This window comes from Eublepharis macularius, chromosome 12 (genome assembly GCF_028583425.1).
Source record: "Eublepharis macularius isolate TG4126 chromosome 12, MPM_Emac_v1.0, whole genome shotgun sequence".
NCBI lineage: Eukaryota > Metazoa > Chordata > Lepidosauria > Squamata > Eublepharidae > Eublepharis > Eublepharis macularius.
The window spans coordinates 31043764-31057110 of record NC_072801.1 but is presented as its reverse complement, the minus strand read 5'-3'; the positions used below and the strand labels follow the sequence as shown (position 1 = coordinate 31057110).

At 44.0% G+C, this 13347-nt stretch overlaps 1 protein-coding gene across 1 annotated transcript in view; it reads left to right on the top strand.

Moving 5' to 3' along the window:
* The window catches only part of ACE (angiotensin I converting enzyme), an 80637-nt gene extending 69790 nt beyond the window's left edge, over nt 1-10847 (top strand). Inside the window, exons 19-25 of the mRNA XM_054995357.1 lie at nt 1200-1372; nt 4803-5026; nt 7119-7263; nt 8099-8197; nt 8348-8470; nt 9452-9639; nt 9754-10847. Coding sequence (XP_054851332.1) covers nt 1200-1372; nt 4803-5026; nt 7119-7263; nt 8099-8197; nt 8348-8470; nt 9452-9639; nt 9754-9974 — 1173 coding nt within the window. The 3' untranslated portion in view covers nt 9975-10847. The remainder of the gene's footprint in view (nt 1-1199; nt 1373-4802; nt 5027-7118; nt 7264-8098; nt 8198-8347; nt 8471-9451; nt 9640-9753) is intronic.
* The last annotated feature ends 2500 nt before the right edge of the window (nt 10848-13347 follow it).

Below are 13347 nucleotides of genomic sequence, written 5' to 3'. Positions count from 1 at the left end.
CACCCCCCGAACACACACGTCCCCTGGCATCCGCTCACACTCCCTTCTCCTGCCTTCTCTCTTGTGTGAACCGCACCCCCCCAACCCCTCCAGTGGTGCCACCTGCATGCACTGCGCGCATCCATCAGGAAAAGTGCTGCAGGCAGTGCAGGGAGCGGTGAGCGTGGGTCCTGAGAGGGCTCGTGAGTGGGGAGGGGGAAGGATGCACAGGCAGGTGGGTGGGAAGGGAGACACAAGTGGGGAGAGTCTGGTGGCAAGCAGAGGAGGGGAGGAGGTTCCCAAGAACTCTCCACCTTGGCCACCTCGAAACCTGGCACCAGCCCTGGGTGTCTGATGCCTATCAGAGTGTTTCCTAGCACCCACTTCCTTCTTCCCAGAGCAAAGAACCAATCCTGCTATTCCTGCACCTCACTAGAGCCTTTTGGTCTATTGTCAATACCAATGTAAATCCAGTCTCTAAAATCCCATGCTGTATAGCCCCTCAGAGGAGCCCAGGAGGCCTTATCTTTGTGTTTACCAGTAGCACCCATTAGGAAACAGTGGCCTCTGTTATAAGATGATGCTTGGCTTGGAGCCTCCCAATATGTTGTGACTGGCAGCCATTTTGTTGTTGGCTATGCCCTCCCCCATGACTACCGTTTTATGGTGTCTCCTCCTAACTGTTCTAAAGATTCCAGACATGCTCACAGATTCAGCACTGTTGTTTTGATCTAGATTGTCCCATTCTGAAGCCTTTGTGTGGTCCATAAACCAATCAAGATGGAATTAAAATGTGCAATAAATACTAAACTCAAAGTAAATTAAAGTAATCCCAAACCTGCTTCACTATAACCCTGAAAGTCCAGCCCAAGTACAAAAGTCTCATAGTACTTTGAAAACATACTCAGACTTTGACAACATTCCAGGGGAGAGGTCTTCCAGAGGTGTGCAGATAGTAGAACCAAGATAGCCTACTTTGCTGGCTACAAGGCGACAGAACCTAGGAAGAAAGAGTAGAGCTGATGCCCAAAACCCAAAGCGATGTCAGCTTAACCCCCTCCTGGCCACTCCCTGGTTCTTGCCCTCTTTACAGTTCATCTGGAAGGTGATATTGCAGGTCAGGCAGGGAATGGCAGCTCCACCCCTGCCTTCTCCTGCTGCCAATCACTCTGCAGCCTTTTCCACTTGCCTCCTTCAGATGCTTGCTGTCTTTCCCACAGGGTTGGACCCCAAAGATGATGTTTGAACAGTCAGACAGCTTCTTTAAATCCCTGGGCCTCATCCCTATGCCACCAGAGTTTTGGAGCCGGTCCATGCTGGAGAAGCCAACAGATGGCAGGGAAGTGGTGTGCCATGCCTCAGCCTGGGACTTCTACAACCGCAAGGATTTCAGGTGCTTCCACAATCACGGGGAGAGAAAGGTTGTTCAAAGATGAACAGTTTTGATGGCCCCTCTGTTGGTAATACTAATAATCTATCATGGTATCTGTTATCAATGTACAGAGACCTGATCAAGACAAGGAAACAGATAGCCTTTAGTTAGGAATGGGAAATTCTTATCTCAGCTATTAATAGCAATGATAATAAAGCCTTTGGTCTATTTTCAATACCAATGTAAATCCAGTCTCTAAAATCCCATGCTGTATAGCCCCTCATACATGGGAAAGTTATTTTAAAGGGATATTCTCCAATGCTAATGCACGTACTATATTTCCTATTCTTCTTCTTGATAAAACAACACCCTGGCCCAAGGTATCAATCAAAGAGATCACTTGCCTTATCAAAGGATTAAACCTAGGAAAAGCACCAGGTTCTGATCTAATTCCTAATGAGCTATTTAAGGTTGATCCATAACAGTGGACCACAGTTTTGGCTCCAGTTTTTACTCAGATTAACATCAGTGGACAAATACCTGATCTATGGAAACATTCTATTATTATCCCTATATTTAAAAAGGATTCCAGACGTGATCCATCCTGTTATTGACTAATCAGCCTTCTTTCTTCTCTAGAAAAGCTATATTCTGCTTACCTATTGAAAAAGCTTTCGGATTGGATGGAATCAGAAACCTTATTGGGGCACAAACAAATAAGATTTGGGCAGGGTTCTTCAGTATATGACCATTACTTAGTTCTTTATCACTTGGCTGAGAAATATTTATCTTTTAAGGGAGTGCAATTATATGCAGCTTTTATTGACCTTAAGGGGGCCTTCAGTTCCATAAATCATCCCAGATGGTGGAACAAACTCAATCAAACTAATATGGAGAAAAGACTTCTAGGGCTTATTCAGTGATTATATTCAGGTTTGACTGCCCAAGTATGATGTGGGTACGAGGGGAACTTAACAAATCCATTTAATTTGGAAAAGGGGATACGTCAGGAATGTTTGCTAGCACCTTTTTTTGTTCAACTTTTACTTAAATGATGCAGCATCAATTTTTGTTGACTGCTGCCATCCTCCAAAATTAGCTGAGATTGGTGTACCTATTCTGCTTTATGTGGGTGATGCTGTGATCCTGACTTGAACTAGGGTCGGGCTGCAAAGGGTCCTGCAATCTCTTGCCAACTATTGCTCCCAAGAAAGCTTGGTGACCAACTACTCAAAATCTTAGTTTTCACCAAGAAATAGAACCCATCCCAATGGTCAATCAACAGGTCCAATATTGTGCAAGTCAAGACCTTTTCCTAATTGGGGATTCTGTTTTCGGCTGCTCTCTCCTGGACTCCCAAATTTAGAACAGCGCTAATGAAGCAAAACTATGTGCAAACACTATAAATAGGTTTTTCCACAATAGGGGAGGGAAGAATATTCCTGGAGCGGTGCAAGCTTTTAATCTGAAAATGTCCCCCATTATTCTTTATGGCTCAGCTATTTGGATTAAAGCTATCTCTGATAATATCGACTAACCCTTAGCACACAATTTCTCAGGAAAATATTGAATATCCCCTGCTGTGTATCTTAATGTTGTATTGCGAGCAGAATTTGGACAGCTATCCCTGGAAGCAAGAGCATGGCTATATACCTTTAAACTGAGATTAAAACTGCTCGATGCTGAAGATGCTTTGTTAGATGCTCTAAATCAGGATACCCACCCATCAACTTGGATGAAAACCCTCAATGAGAAACTGATGATAGTTGAAATTTCGATTGATGATATTTTTTGGATGGACAAATCCAAAGCATTTTCGCTGATTGAAAACCATGTCCTAGAAATGAACCATAGCAGCTTGATTTTGTGACAGTTAATCTAGTATTGAGGTAACCATAACATGGATCCATGTGCCAGGTCAGCTGAGTCAACGTAGGGTGCCGTCTTCCAAGCTAAGTGGAGTTGGTAGAATGCCTGTTTTGCAGCTGCATAAGCTTGTATCTTCAGCAGTAAAGCTGGATCTTGAATCACCCCAAGGCAAGAGACAGTTGGACCCCCCCCCCCCATCAAAAGTGAAGAACTCCATGTCCTTCAGGGCCCTAGGCATTCTCAATCAACATTGCCTCCGTCTTGTTAGGATTCAGTTTCAGCTTGTATATGAGGTCTTCCCTTGGCTCAGGACCATGGCCTGAAAAGAGAGAGTTTTTCTCAGTTGGAAGCAGCCCCAGGGGAGCATTATTTGCCCCTTTGTGAAAACATATATACTCCGATTCCTTAAAAAACAACAATCGTGGGAGGTTCAGATATGGAACCCCCAATGTGATGAGGCCCAAATTTGTCTTGATATCCTTCCTTCTCTTTTCCTGTCACTGAAGTTCGCTCCTGTGTGGCTGGAAGGTGGCTTATTAGCACTGCTCTGTATAAGCCTTCCGATCCTGGTCTGTTTCACCCCAGGCTGTTGGCCTCACTAACATCAGCAACATGCAACTCCTAGAGGACAAACGCTTTGCTGCCATTGTTGTCTTTCCTTTTACTCTGCACCCTTCTCATACTTGGCTTCTGCCCCCATCCACAAGCCAAAATCAGATGCAGCTGAAAGAATGTCACAGATATTCATTCATTTGAACAGTTGGGAGGAATAATGTAGTAGTAGTAGTAGTAGTAGTAGTAACAACAACAACAACAACAACAACAACAACATTAATTACTGTGCTTATATACCACTCTTCTAGACAGATTAGTGCCCACTCAGAACAGGGAACAAAATCAGTGTTATTATCCCCACGATACAGCTTGGGAACTCAAGCTGAAAGGAGTGGCTTACCCAAGGGCCTGCAGAATTCATGGCTGTAGTGGGAGTCAAATCAGGAGAGTGCCGATTCACAGCCCAGTTGCTTAACCACTATGTTACAGCAGCTCTCATTAGGATTCCTTCAAGCCTTTCATTTTCTTTGTTTCTGTAAATCAAAAAGAAAAGTAGCAACAAATCAGCGTTTAACAAACCGAATTCAGAAGGATGTGAGGCATCCCTTTTTTGTAAGAGCTTTCCTGAAACAGCTGTAGGAACAAAGGACTTTTCTGGATTGACAAGAAACACATAGAGAAAGATATTGTGGGATCTTACAGGATGCCTTGAGTTGTATCTAGGAGCTGCCATAACCAGAGGTTGCCTGCCTGGTGGGCTGGACTCATGCCTCACCAGTGGATTGCTTTCCTCTAGGTCAGCAATCCAGCAGTCCTCTAGGTCTAGCTTTCTTGCAAAAGTCACCTCAAGCTTTTGCTTTGAAAAATCCACTCTTTCCATGACATAGCTGCTCTCTGACTGTGGCTTTCCCCAAACTAGTTGGTGCAGAATGACTTGTGGGCTTAAAGGAAATAAGCATTCATGAATGAATGCAGCTTCTTCTTTTTCCTTATCATGTATGTGTTCCCCCCTTCTTTTTTGTTTCAGGATTAAACAGTGCACCGTTGTGAATATGGACGATTTGATCACGGCTCACCATGAAATGGGCCACGTGCAATACTTCCTGCAGTACAAAGACCAGCCAATCTCCTTCCGTGATGGGGCCAATCCCGGGTTCCATGAAGCCATTGGAGACGTCATGGCCTTGTCAGTGTCCACCCCAAAGCACCTGCATAGCATCCATCTGCTGGATCAGGTGGAAGACAGCCCAGGTGAGTAGGGTGGGGCCACCCAGGGGTGCCTTATTAAAAGAGGAACTGCTCTACAGTGACACTTCAGAAATTATGAGCTGCAAAGACTTATGCTCTTCTAATCAAGGGCTCTTAGTTCTTTAGAGCGAAAGCATTGTGAGAAACTTAATTTTTTAAAATCTGACCCTTTTGCCGCTTGGTAAGTGCCTTGGTAGGTCCTGCTGCTTTCACCACTAACCTATATTCATATGACATAGCAAATATGATATTCCAGGTTGGGTCCTATGCCTTCTTTCTGTTTGTACTCCTCTTCCACTGTTGCAGAAGTGGTCCTTTGCACCACAGCGTATTCCTCTCATACTTGGTGTTTTTCAGCTCCTCTTGCTGGTTGGAGGCACACTCTGCAGTGGAGGACAGACACTGCCATGGAGAGAGAGAGCATAGCATTCAATCAGCCAAGGACAGGGCCAGGGCTTTTTTTCTGGGAAAAGAGGTGGTGGAACTCAGTGGGTTGCCCTTGGAGAAAATGGTCACATGGCTGGTGGCCTCGCCCCCTGATCTCCAGACAGAGGGGAGTTTAGTGTGGAGGGCAATCTAAACTCCCCTCTGTCTGGAGATCAGGGTGGGGCCACCAGTCATGTGACCATTTTTAAGAGGTTCTGGAACTCCGTTCCACCGTGTTCCCACTGAAAAAAAGGCCTGGACAGGGCTATCAAAAGTGCTCCACTCTCTGCCAAGAGTGCCCCAATGTCTTCCTTATTATCCTGCAATGTGTAATCACATTCTTCTATTTCATTCATCCTCCCAACAGTCTTGTCCCTTCCTTCTTTCTTTCTCCTTTATTCCCTGTCCTTCCTCCTCAAACCAATTCCAAAATTCAGCACATGTTAACATCCTCCTGAAACTGGACATCTTTAGAGTCTAGGTGAGGAACTCTGTCTGAAGGATCCCCATATCAGAATTTCCCTGCATATGAACCACTACCATGCCAGGAGATTGGTTTCTAGTGTAATCTCCTCCATGCTAGTTTCCATGTAGGGTGTTTCTGAGACTGGAAATATTCCACCAAGCAACCCCACACCATGGCCATCTGCATCCCAGCTCACTGCTTTTTCTGAGTATCTCAATTGGCTATAAGTCTGTCTTAGACTGTCTCCTGGTGGAGGTAGATAAATATATAAGCTAGGACTGACACACTGTGCCCTGCAGTCTCCTGGTCTAATGGTGGATTCACTAAACCATTTTTGCGTTGTCTTTCAACTCAGGCTTTTCAAATTTGCTTGAGTTAAAGCAAAACAAAGCTATCACAGATGTAGATTGATTAGCTGTTCGTCAGTCTTGTGATATGTTTCATGGTAATTTTTGATGCCTTTTGGCATTTTATTGTAAGCTATCATTGTAAAGTAGTGGATGGGTGTGGTATATTGTGATCTAGTGCTTGGAGTGTCAAACTGGGACTCTGGAGGCTCTTAAGTTCAAATCTCCACCCTGCCATAGAAGCTTGCTGGGTGAACCTTGGGCCAGTCATACATTCTCAGCTTAACCTACTTCAGCAGGTTGACATGCGGATGAAATGGAACAGAGGAGAAAATAGAAGCCATTTGGGGTCCCCAGCGGGGAGAAAGGTGGGGCATAAGCAGGGCTTTTTTCTGGGAAAAGAGGTGGTGGAACTCAGTGGGTTGCCCTCGGAGAAAATGGTCACATGGCTTGTGGCCCCGCCCCCTGATCTCCAGACAGAGGGGAGTTTAGATTGCCTTCTGTGCCGCTTAGCGAAAGCGGAGGGCAATCTCAACTCCCCTCTGTCTGGAGATCAGGGGGTGGGGCCACCAGCCATGTGACCATTTTCAAGAAGTTCCGGAACTCCGTTCCACCGCATTCCAGCTGAAAAAAGCCCTGGGCATAAGTGAAATAAAGAAAATAAATGTCCTAAATAAGTAAATGTGAATGATTCATTAACACTGGCTTGGGAAGATTTTAGAGCGTATCAATTTGAGGGTAGAAATGTTGGGGGTGAACCACTGGAATGAATAGGGGCAAATGGGGATCAGCAGGAAGGAAGGGGTGAAGGGCTCTATTGGCTTCTTAACACTTGGCTGCTCCTCTTCCTGTCCAGAGAGTGACATTAACTACCTGATGAGCATTGCACTGGATAAGATTGCCTTCCTGCCCTTCGGCTACCTAATGGACCAATGGAGGTGGAAAGTGTTTGACGGGCGCATTAAGGATGATGAGTACAATCAACAGTGGTGGAACCTCAGGTGAATAGCTGGTGGAAGGGCCATATAGCATTTTAACTGCATTCTCTCATGGCTGTTTTCACTGCCTTTATGTACGAGCCTAGCTGAAAGCCAGAACCAAGCCTGGTACAAAATGGGAGTAGGGTGTGAGGGAGAAGGTAGAAGCAGCAAGCACGGCTCTGTGTGTTCATATGGACAAGCCTCATCACAGCTACCTTCTTTTTGGCAGTTTCAAGGGTGAAAGCTTGGAGAGAGCTTGCCTTCCTGCTACAGGACTATAGGTCCCTGCTTAAGATACTACTTTGGACAATATTACACTTCCGAGCATCATTTTGGAGAGCATATTTCTGTTTCAGGAATTATAGAAGAGGAAGGAAGAGCTGAAAGTATGATTCTCTTGGAGTCAAGGAAAATAAGATGAGAGTTATGAGAGTTTGTGGGCAAAGTGTCCATTAGGTCTGAGCACAAGCACCTGGGCTTGTGTCCCTTCTAAACAGGAGGTATTCAGCTGTCTTGTTCCTACAGAATGTCATGACAATGCCCATCTCTGCAAATAGATCCAGAGGAGTTAGCCGTGTTAGTCTGTAGTAGCAAAATCAAAAAGAGTCCAGTAGCACCTTTAAGACTAACCAATTTTATTATAGCATAAGCTTTCGAGAATCAAGTTCCCTTCATCAGATGCCTGATCAGGCATCTGATGAAGAGAACTTGATTCTCGAAAGCTTATGCTATAATAAAATTGGTTAGTCTTAAAGGTGCTACTGGACTCTTTTTGATTTTTCATCTCTGCAAAGTGATTCTTAAACACCTTTCACCTGCTTTTCAGCTTAGCTAATGATCTGTTCTTTCAACATAGATTGAAATACCAAGGTTTATGCCCACCTGTACCCAGATCAGAAGAGGATTTTGACCCAGGGGCAAAATTCCATATTCCTGCCAATGTCCCTTATGTCAGGTAAGGAGATTATTGTCACCCATGCCATTCTGTGCTGGCTCTCCTCACCAGAACTGAGGAAATGTTGAACAAAAGTATGCCATCTGTACCTGCTGGGAAGTGCTGTAGTCTTTCCATCCCATTTCCTCATGTGGCTCATCTTCCTTCCAGATACTTTGTCAGTTTCATAATCCAGTTCCAGTTCCACCAAGCTCTGTGTGAAGCTGCTGGCCATGTGGGGCCCTTGCACAAGTGTGATATCTATCAGTCAAAGGAAGCTGGAACAATTCTAGGGTAAGTGAGGAGCTTTTCTAACAGACTCTAGTTTGGCTGCTTTAGATCATCTATCCCTTTAAGTCAGCAGTTTGAGACATGAGAACTTCATTAGGTTTTAGAAGACGGTCTCTATTACATCCCGCAGCACCCAGGCACGCTCCACCTAAGTCCGTCATGCTCAGAACAAGCAAACCACAAGTGGCAAGAGGAGTGAGATGCTTCCCACATTGCAGCCACCTGCTGGGGTGGTGAGGCAAGGAAACATTATGGAGAGGGCCCTCTTTCTAAGTTGTCTCTGCTCTGGCTTGGTTTCCCTGGCTAGGAATATCCTCCAGGTGGTAACGCATTTACTGAGGGGATGAACATCAGGAAGATGAGTTTTAGCTTTGGTGATGCTCATCAAATTAAGGTGGCATTGACATTTCTGGTAATAATTATTAAGCTTGCTGTTGTTGTGTTTCAGCTCCTCGGTATCTGCTGGGCAGGAAATTTAGTTTGGGTTTACTTTATTGATTTAAACATGACACTGCATGTGAAATTTGGGTGAATCTTTGCTTCACTTGTAATTCTGTTAAAGAGGGACCCCATAAACACCTTTCCAACACAAGATAAAGGTTTGTACGAGTTTATAGAACTATGGGGTGGACGAGGTAAAGAGAGGGGAAATTTTCTCGTACAAAATTCTTTGGCACAGGCACTGGAATAGATGGTTTGAAAAAGAGATTCTACCAATTCATCCAACATCCAGTTTATCACATGCTCCATCGTCAGAAGTAGAACATTCCTGAGAAGATCCTGCTGCGGATGGCCCCTTGACCTGCTTGTGAGATTCCCAGAGGCATTTAGGCAGCAGTTATGGAAGACAGAGTGCTGGACTAGGTGGACTGGGGGTCTCATTGGGCCAGTCACTGTTAATGTCCCTGTGGCATTGTACAAATATCCCACCTGTGTCAGAATATGTGCACATGCACCCATGAACATGCATTTTATTTTCCACAGGAATGCCTTGAAGTTAGGCTACAGCAAGCCATGGCCTGAAGCCATGCAGCTTATCACAGGACAGCCCAACATGTCAGCTGAAGCCTTGTTGACCTATTTCCAACCACTGACAAACTGGCTAATTAAAGAGAATGAGAAAAATACGGAAAGCTTGGGCTGGCCTGAATACTCCTGGATACCTTATGCAGGTATTGAAAGCTTTTAAATTTGGGCATGTCCTGACACACATGCACACACATGTCCAGAAATAACTAAGAGACTGAGGTACATTTGAGCTGTTCCTCTTGTCTACGTTTTTCTAGATGCTCTTCCAGGCCAAGGTCCTTTGCCAGAACAAGTAGAAGAGAATGACGGAGTCCATTTCCTGGGGATGTCTTTGGACAGCAGCAAAGCAGCAATAGGCCTGTGGGTCTTGTTTAGCCTTGGGCTGCTCCTCTTCATTGCCACACTCATCTTGGGGTGCAAATTCCTCTTGGACAGAAGCAGAGCCTTCAAATCCCCCTTTGAAATGGAACTGAAATAATCTGAATGTCTTCAAGTTTGCCTCCCTATGAGTGCGCAAAGGGACTGTGGGAGGCTGTGTGCATGCAGCTGAGCTATTTTTTCTGGATCAAAGAGGGGTGTGGTAATTCTAATGAGTGTGGGAGCGTGTGTGCGTGTGCATGTTCAAAGGATGTCTACAGAAAGGCAAATAGCTTGTGTGTATCTAAAGCATGGATGTTGTGTTTGTGTTCCCATGAGTCTGGTGAGTGTGTGACCACATAAGCTGTGAGAGTGCGTATGTACGTATTCACACAATGCATATCTGCACAGGGGCTGTACACCTTCCAGATGTGCATTTGTGCATTTGAGTTCTGAGTGTGTGCACTTCTGTCCTGGCCTAGTTTGAAGACATGAAACATTTTTGTGTGCAAGTGTTCATGGGTTCAGCATGTGTGTCCTACTATAAATTGCAGCCTTGTACATGCAGGGCAGTTGTGCCAACCTCTGCCTTCCGATTAGTAAACAAACAAACATCTTTTTGACTATGCAAGAGCCAAAGCAGAGACCATCACTATTTGGAAATGTTTGGATTCTTGAAAGAAGAAAGATGAAGAAAAAGAAAGAAGAATGGGGCAGTATCATTAAATTTGGGTTTAAGGACAATGGGTGTTGACTTACAGCTGACTCAGAGGGCTTCCTAAGTTTCGGTTATATTCATTTGTAGAGAGGATTAATTCTACAAGGATTGTCCCAAACCCATTACTATAACTCTGGTTGGTGGCACTGAATACCACAAATTTGAGATGTGAGATTTCTCCAAAAGGTTGGGGAAGGGTGTGTGTGTGTTTGCTTGCTTCAGGCAGTTTGTTAAAAGCTGTTTGATGCACAGATGAAAATTAAAGTGAATCACGATCTCTCCAAATTCTGTTGCTTTGCTATTTCTTGTGAAAGAAACCGTTCCAGATGTCTGTGATGCAAACCAGGTATCATCTGAGCAGGAAACATTCATGCATGAAGAAAGAACACCAATACCCTGCTAAGAAATCTATTCCTTGCACATGGCATTAGTTACTTGCAGAAACACATTTCCAACCATGCATGAATGGGTAAGACCTGAGCTGTTGTGCAGCCAGCTGATCCACTCAGCAATCCACTGCAGACTTCTTAGCTTTCTCGATGAGCCAGAACAGCTATGTTAGCCAACAGTAAATAATTGCTAAAGTGGGGGGCGGGGGAGAAGGGCCTGCTTCCATGGAGGGCAATTGCAATTGCATATTCCTGTATTTATTTATTTTAAAAATTATTCCCTTTAAACTGGTTAGATGTCTCATTCTATCGATTGCATTGACTTACATTGTGTAATCTGCTTTGAGTCTCAGTGAGAAAGGCAGACTTAAAATAAAATAATATAAAATAAAAAAGTGTGCCTTTTTCACTGAAACTCAGATTACATAATTTTTTTAAAATGTAGTAAAAACAGAATAACACAGTTTAAATTGGATTACAAAATTAGAGGATAGAAAAATAACACTATAATACATCCAATGCAATAAAACAATATTACAAAATCAGAGCACAATGCAATAAAAACACTATTGTGTGTAGAATAAACAATGTAATAAAGCTGGAGTAGAAGATTAGAAAACTATGCAACAATATTGATATATGTAATGATTATGCAATGGAAATTTCCTTTAAAAATTCATACACTTCAGTCATATTCCCTTTATAAAAATGCCCTTCTGCACAAAGCAGTTCTACACATTCTGTAGAGTGAGGGGCCTTCCTGGCCTTGGCTGGGGCTTTATAGAGCAAAATTTTTAACAAATGGGCAGCCAGTGAAAATCTTGATGTGCTGCTGAGGTGGAATTAGTTGTGATAGTTCCAAGTAGCAAATTAGCTCCTGTTGCTGAATAAACAAAAACTTTTGAACAGTCCCGAGAGGCAGCCGACAAACAAAGCATTGCAGTAATCTAGACATTACCAAGGAAAGCATGGGGGACTGTGGAAGTCATGTTTTCCCAGGAAGGGCCACAGGTGCTATTCTCATATGGGCAGGGTCCCTCCTCACATGATCTGAAGACTTGGCTGAGGAATGCCTCCTCCCTCCTTACATGCCAGAGTATTCCCTTTGTGTTTTTAGTCTAGTTGTAGGCTCTTTGTGGTCTCTGGATCTGAAGTCTATCTGCAGAGGTATGTTGCTTTCGTGAGGGCACTCTAATTTAGTGTCCTCTAGATGGTGTTTATGTCTTCTATAGATGTGTGCTTCATGCATCCAGTGAAGTGACTCCTGAAAGCTTCTGCTAAAATCAATTTTGTTAGTCTTTAAAGTGCCACTGGACTTCAGTTTGATTTATTCATGCCCGGCACTCAGAGCTAGCTGATGGGAGACCCAAGTACTTTTTCAGTTCCAAAGCTGTTCCAATAATTGATGAAGGGCTACTCATTAAATTTGCAAATGATACTAAATCGGGAGGGGTAGAAGACAGAATCGAGATTCAGGCTGATCTTGACAGGCTGGAAAATTAAGCTAAAACTAGCAAAATGAATTTCGACAGAGATAAATGTAAAGTTCTGTATTTAGGTAGGAAAAATCAAATGCATAATTATAGGATGGGCGAGACTTGTCTTGGCAGGAGTACATGTGAAAAGGATCTAGTAGACCATTAACTGATCTCAAGACAACAGTGTGTGATGTGTAGCTAAAAGGGCAAATGCAATTTGGGGCTGCATCAACAGAAATAAAGTGTCCAGATCACGTGAAGTGATTGCTCTGGTTAGACCTCATTTGGAGTACTGAGATCAGTTTGGGGCACTGTAGTTTAAGAAGGCTGTTAACAAGCTGGAACTTGTCCAAAGAAGGGCTACAAAGATGGTAACAGATCTGGTGACTAAGTACTATGAGGAAAGTTTGAAGGAGCTGGGTGTGTTTAGCCTGAACAGGAGATAACTGAGAGGTGAAATGAAAGCCATTTTCAAATATTTGAAGAGCTGTCACAGAAAGGATGGAGAACAGTTTTCTTTTGCGGCAGAGGGTTGGACCAGACACTTTCTGACATATAGAGTGGTTCCTCCGTGGATTAGGCACCCTCAGGAAGTGGTGGGCTCTCCTCAGGAGATTTTTAAGCAGAGGCTAAATGGGCTGTCAGCAATGTGTGTCAGCAATATTAGGCAGATGGTAAGAGGGAAGCCAGGAAGGGATGAGCCAGTGCGTAGCTCTTGTGGCCCTTTCTTATGTGCCCAGGGTAATGCTGATCACCACTTGGAGATCAGGAAGGAATTTTCATCCAGGTCAGATTGGTCAAGGATCAGGGGTCACTGGGGGTGGAATGGGGGTAGCTGTGAATTTTCTGCATTGTGCAAGGGGTTATTTTATTTTATTTATAGTCCACCTTTGGCTGTTTTCACACGCG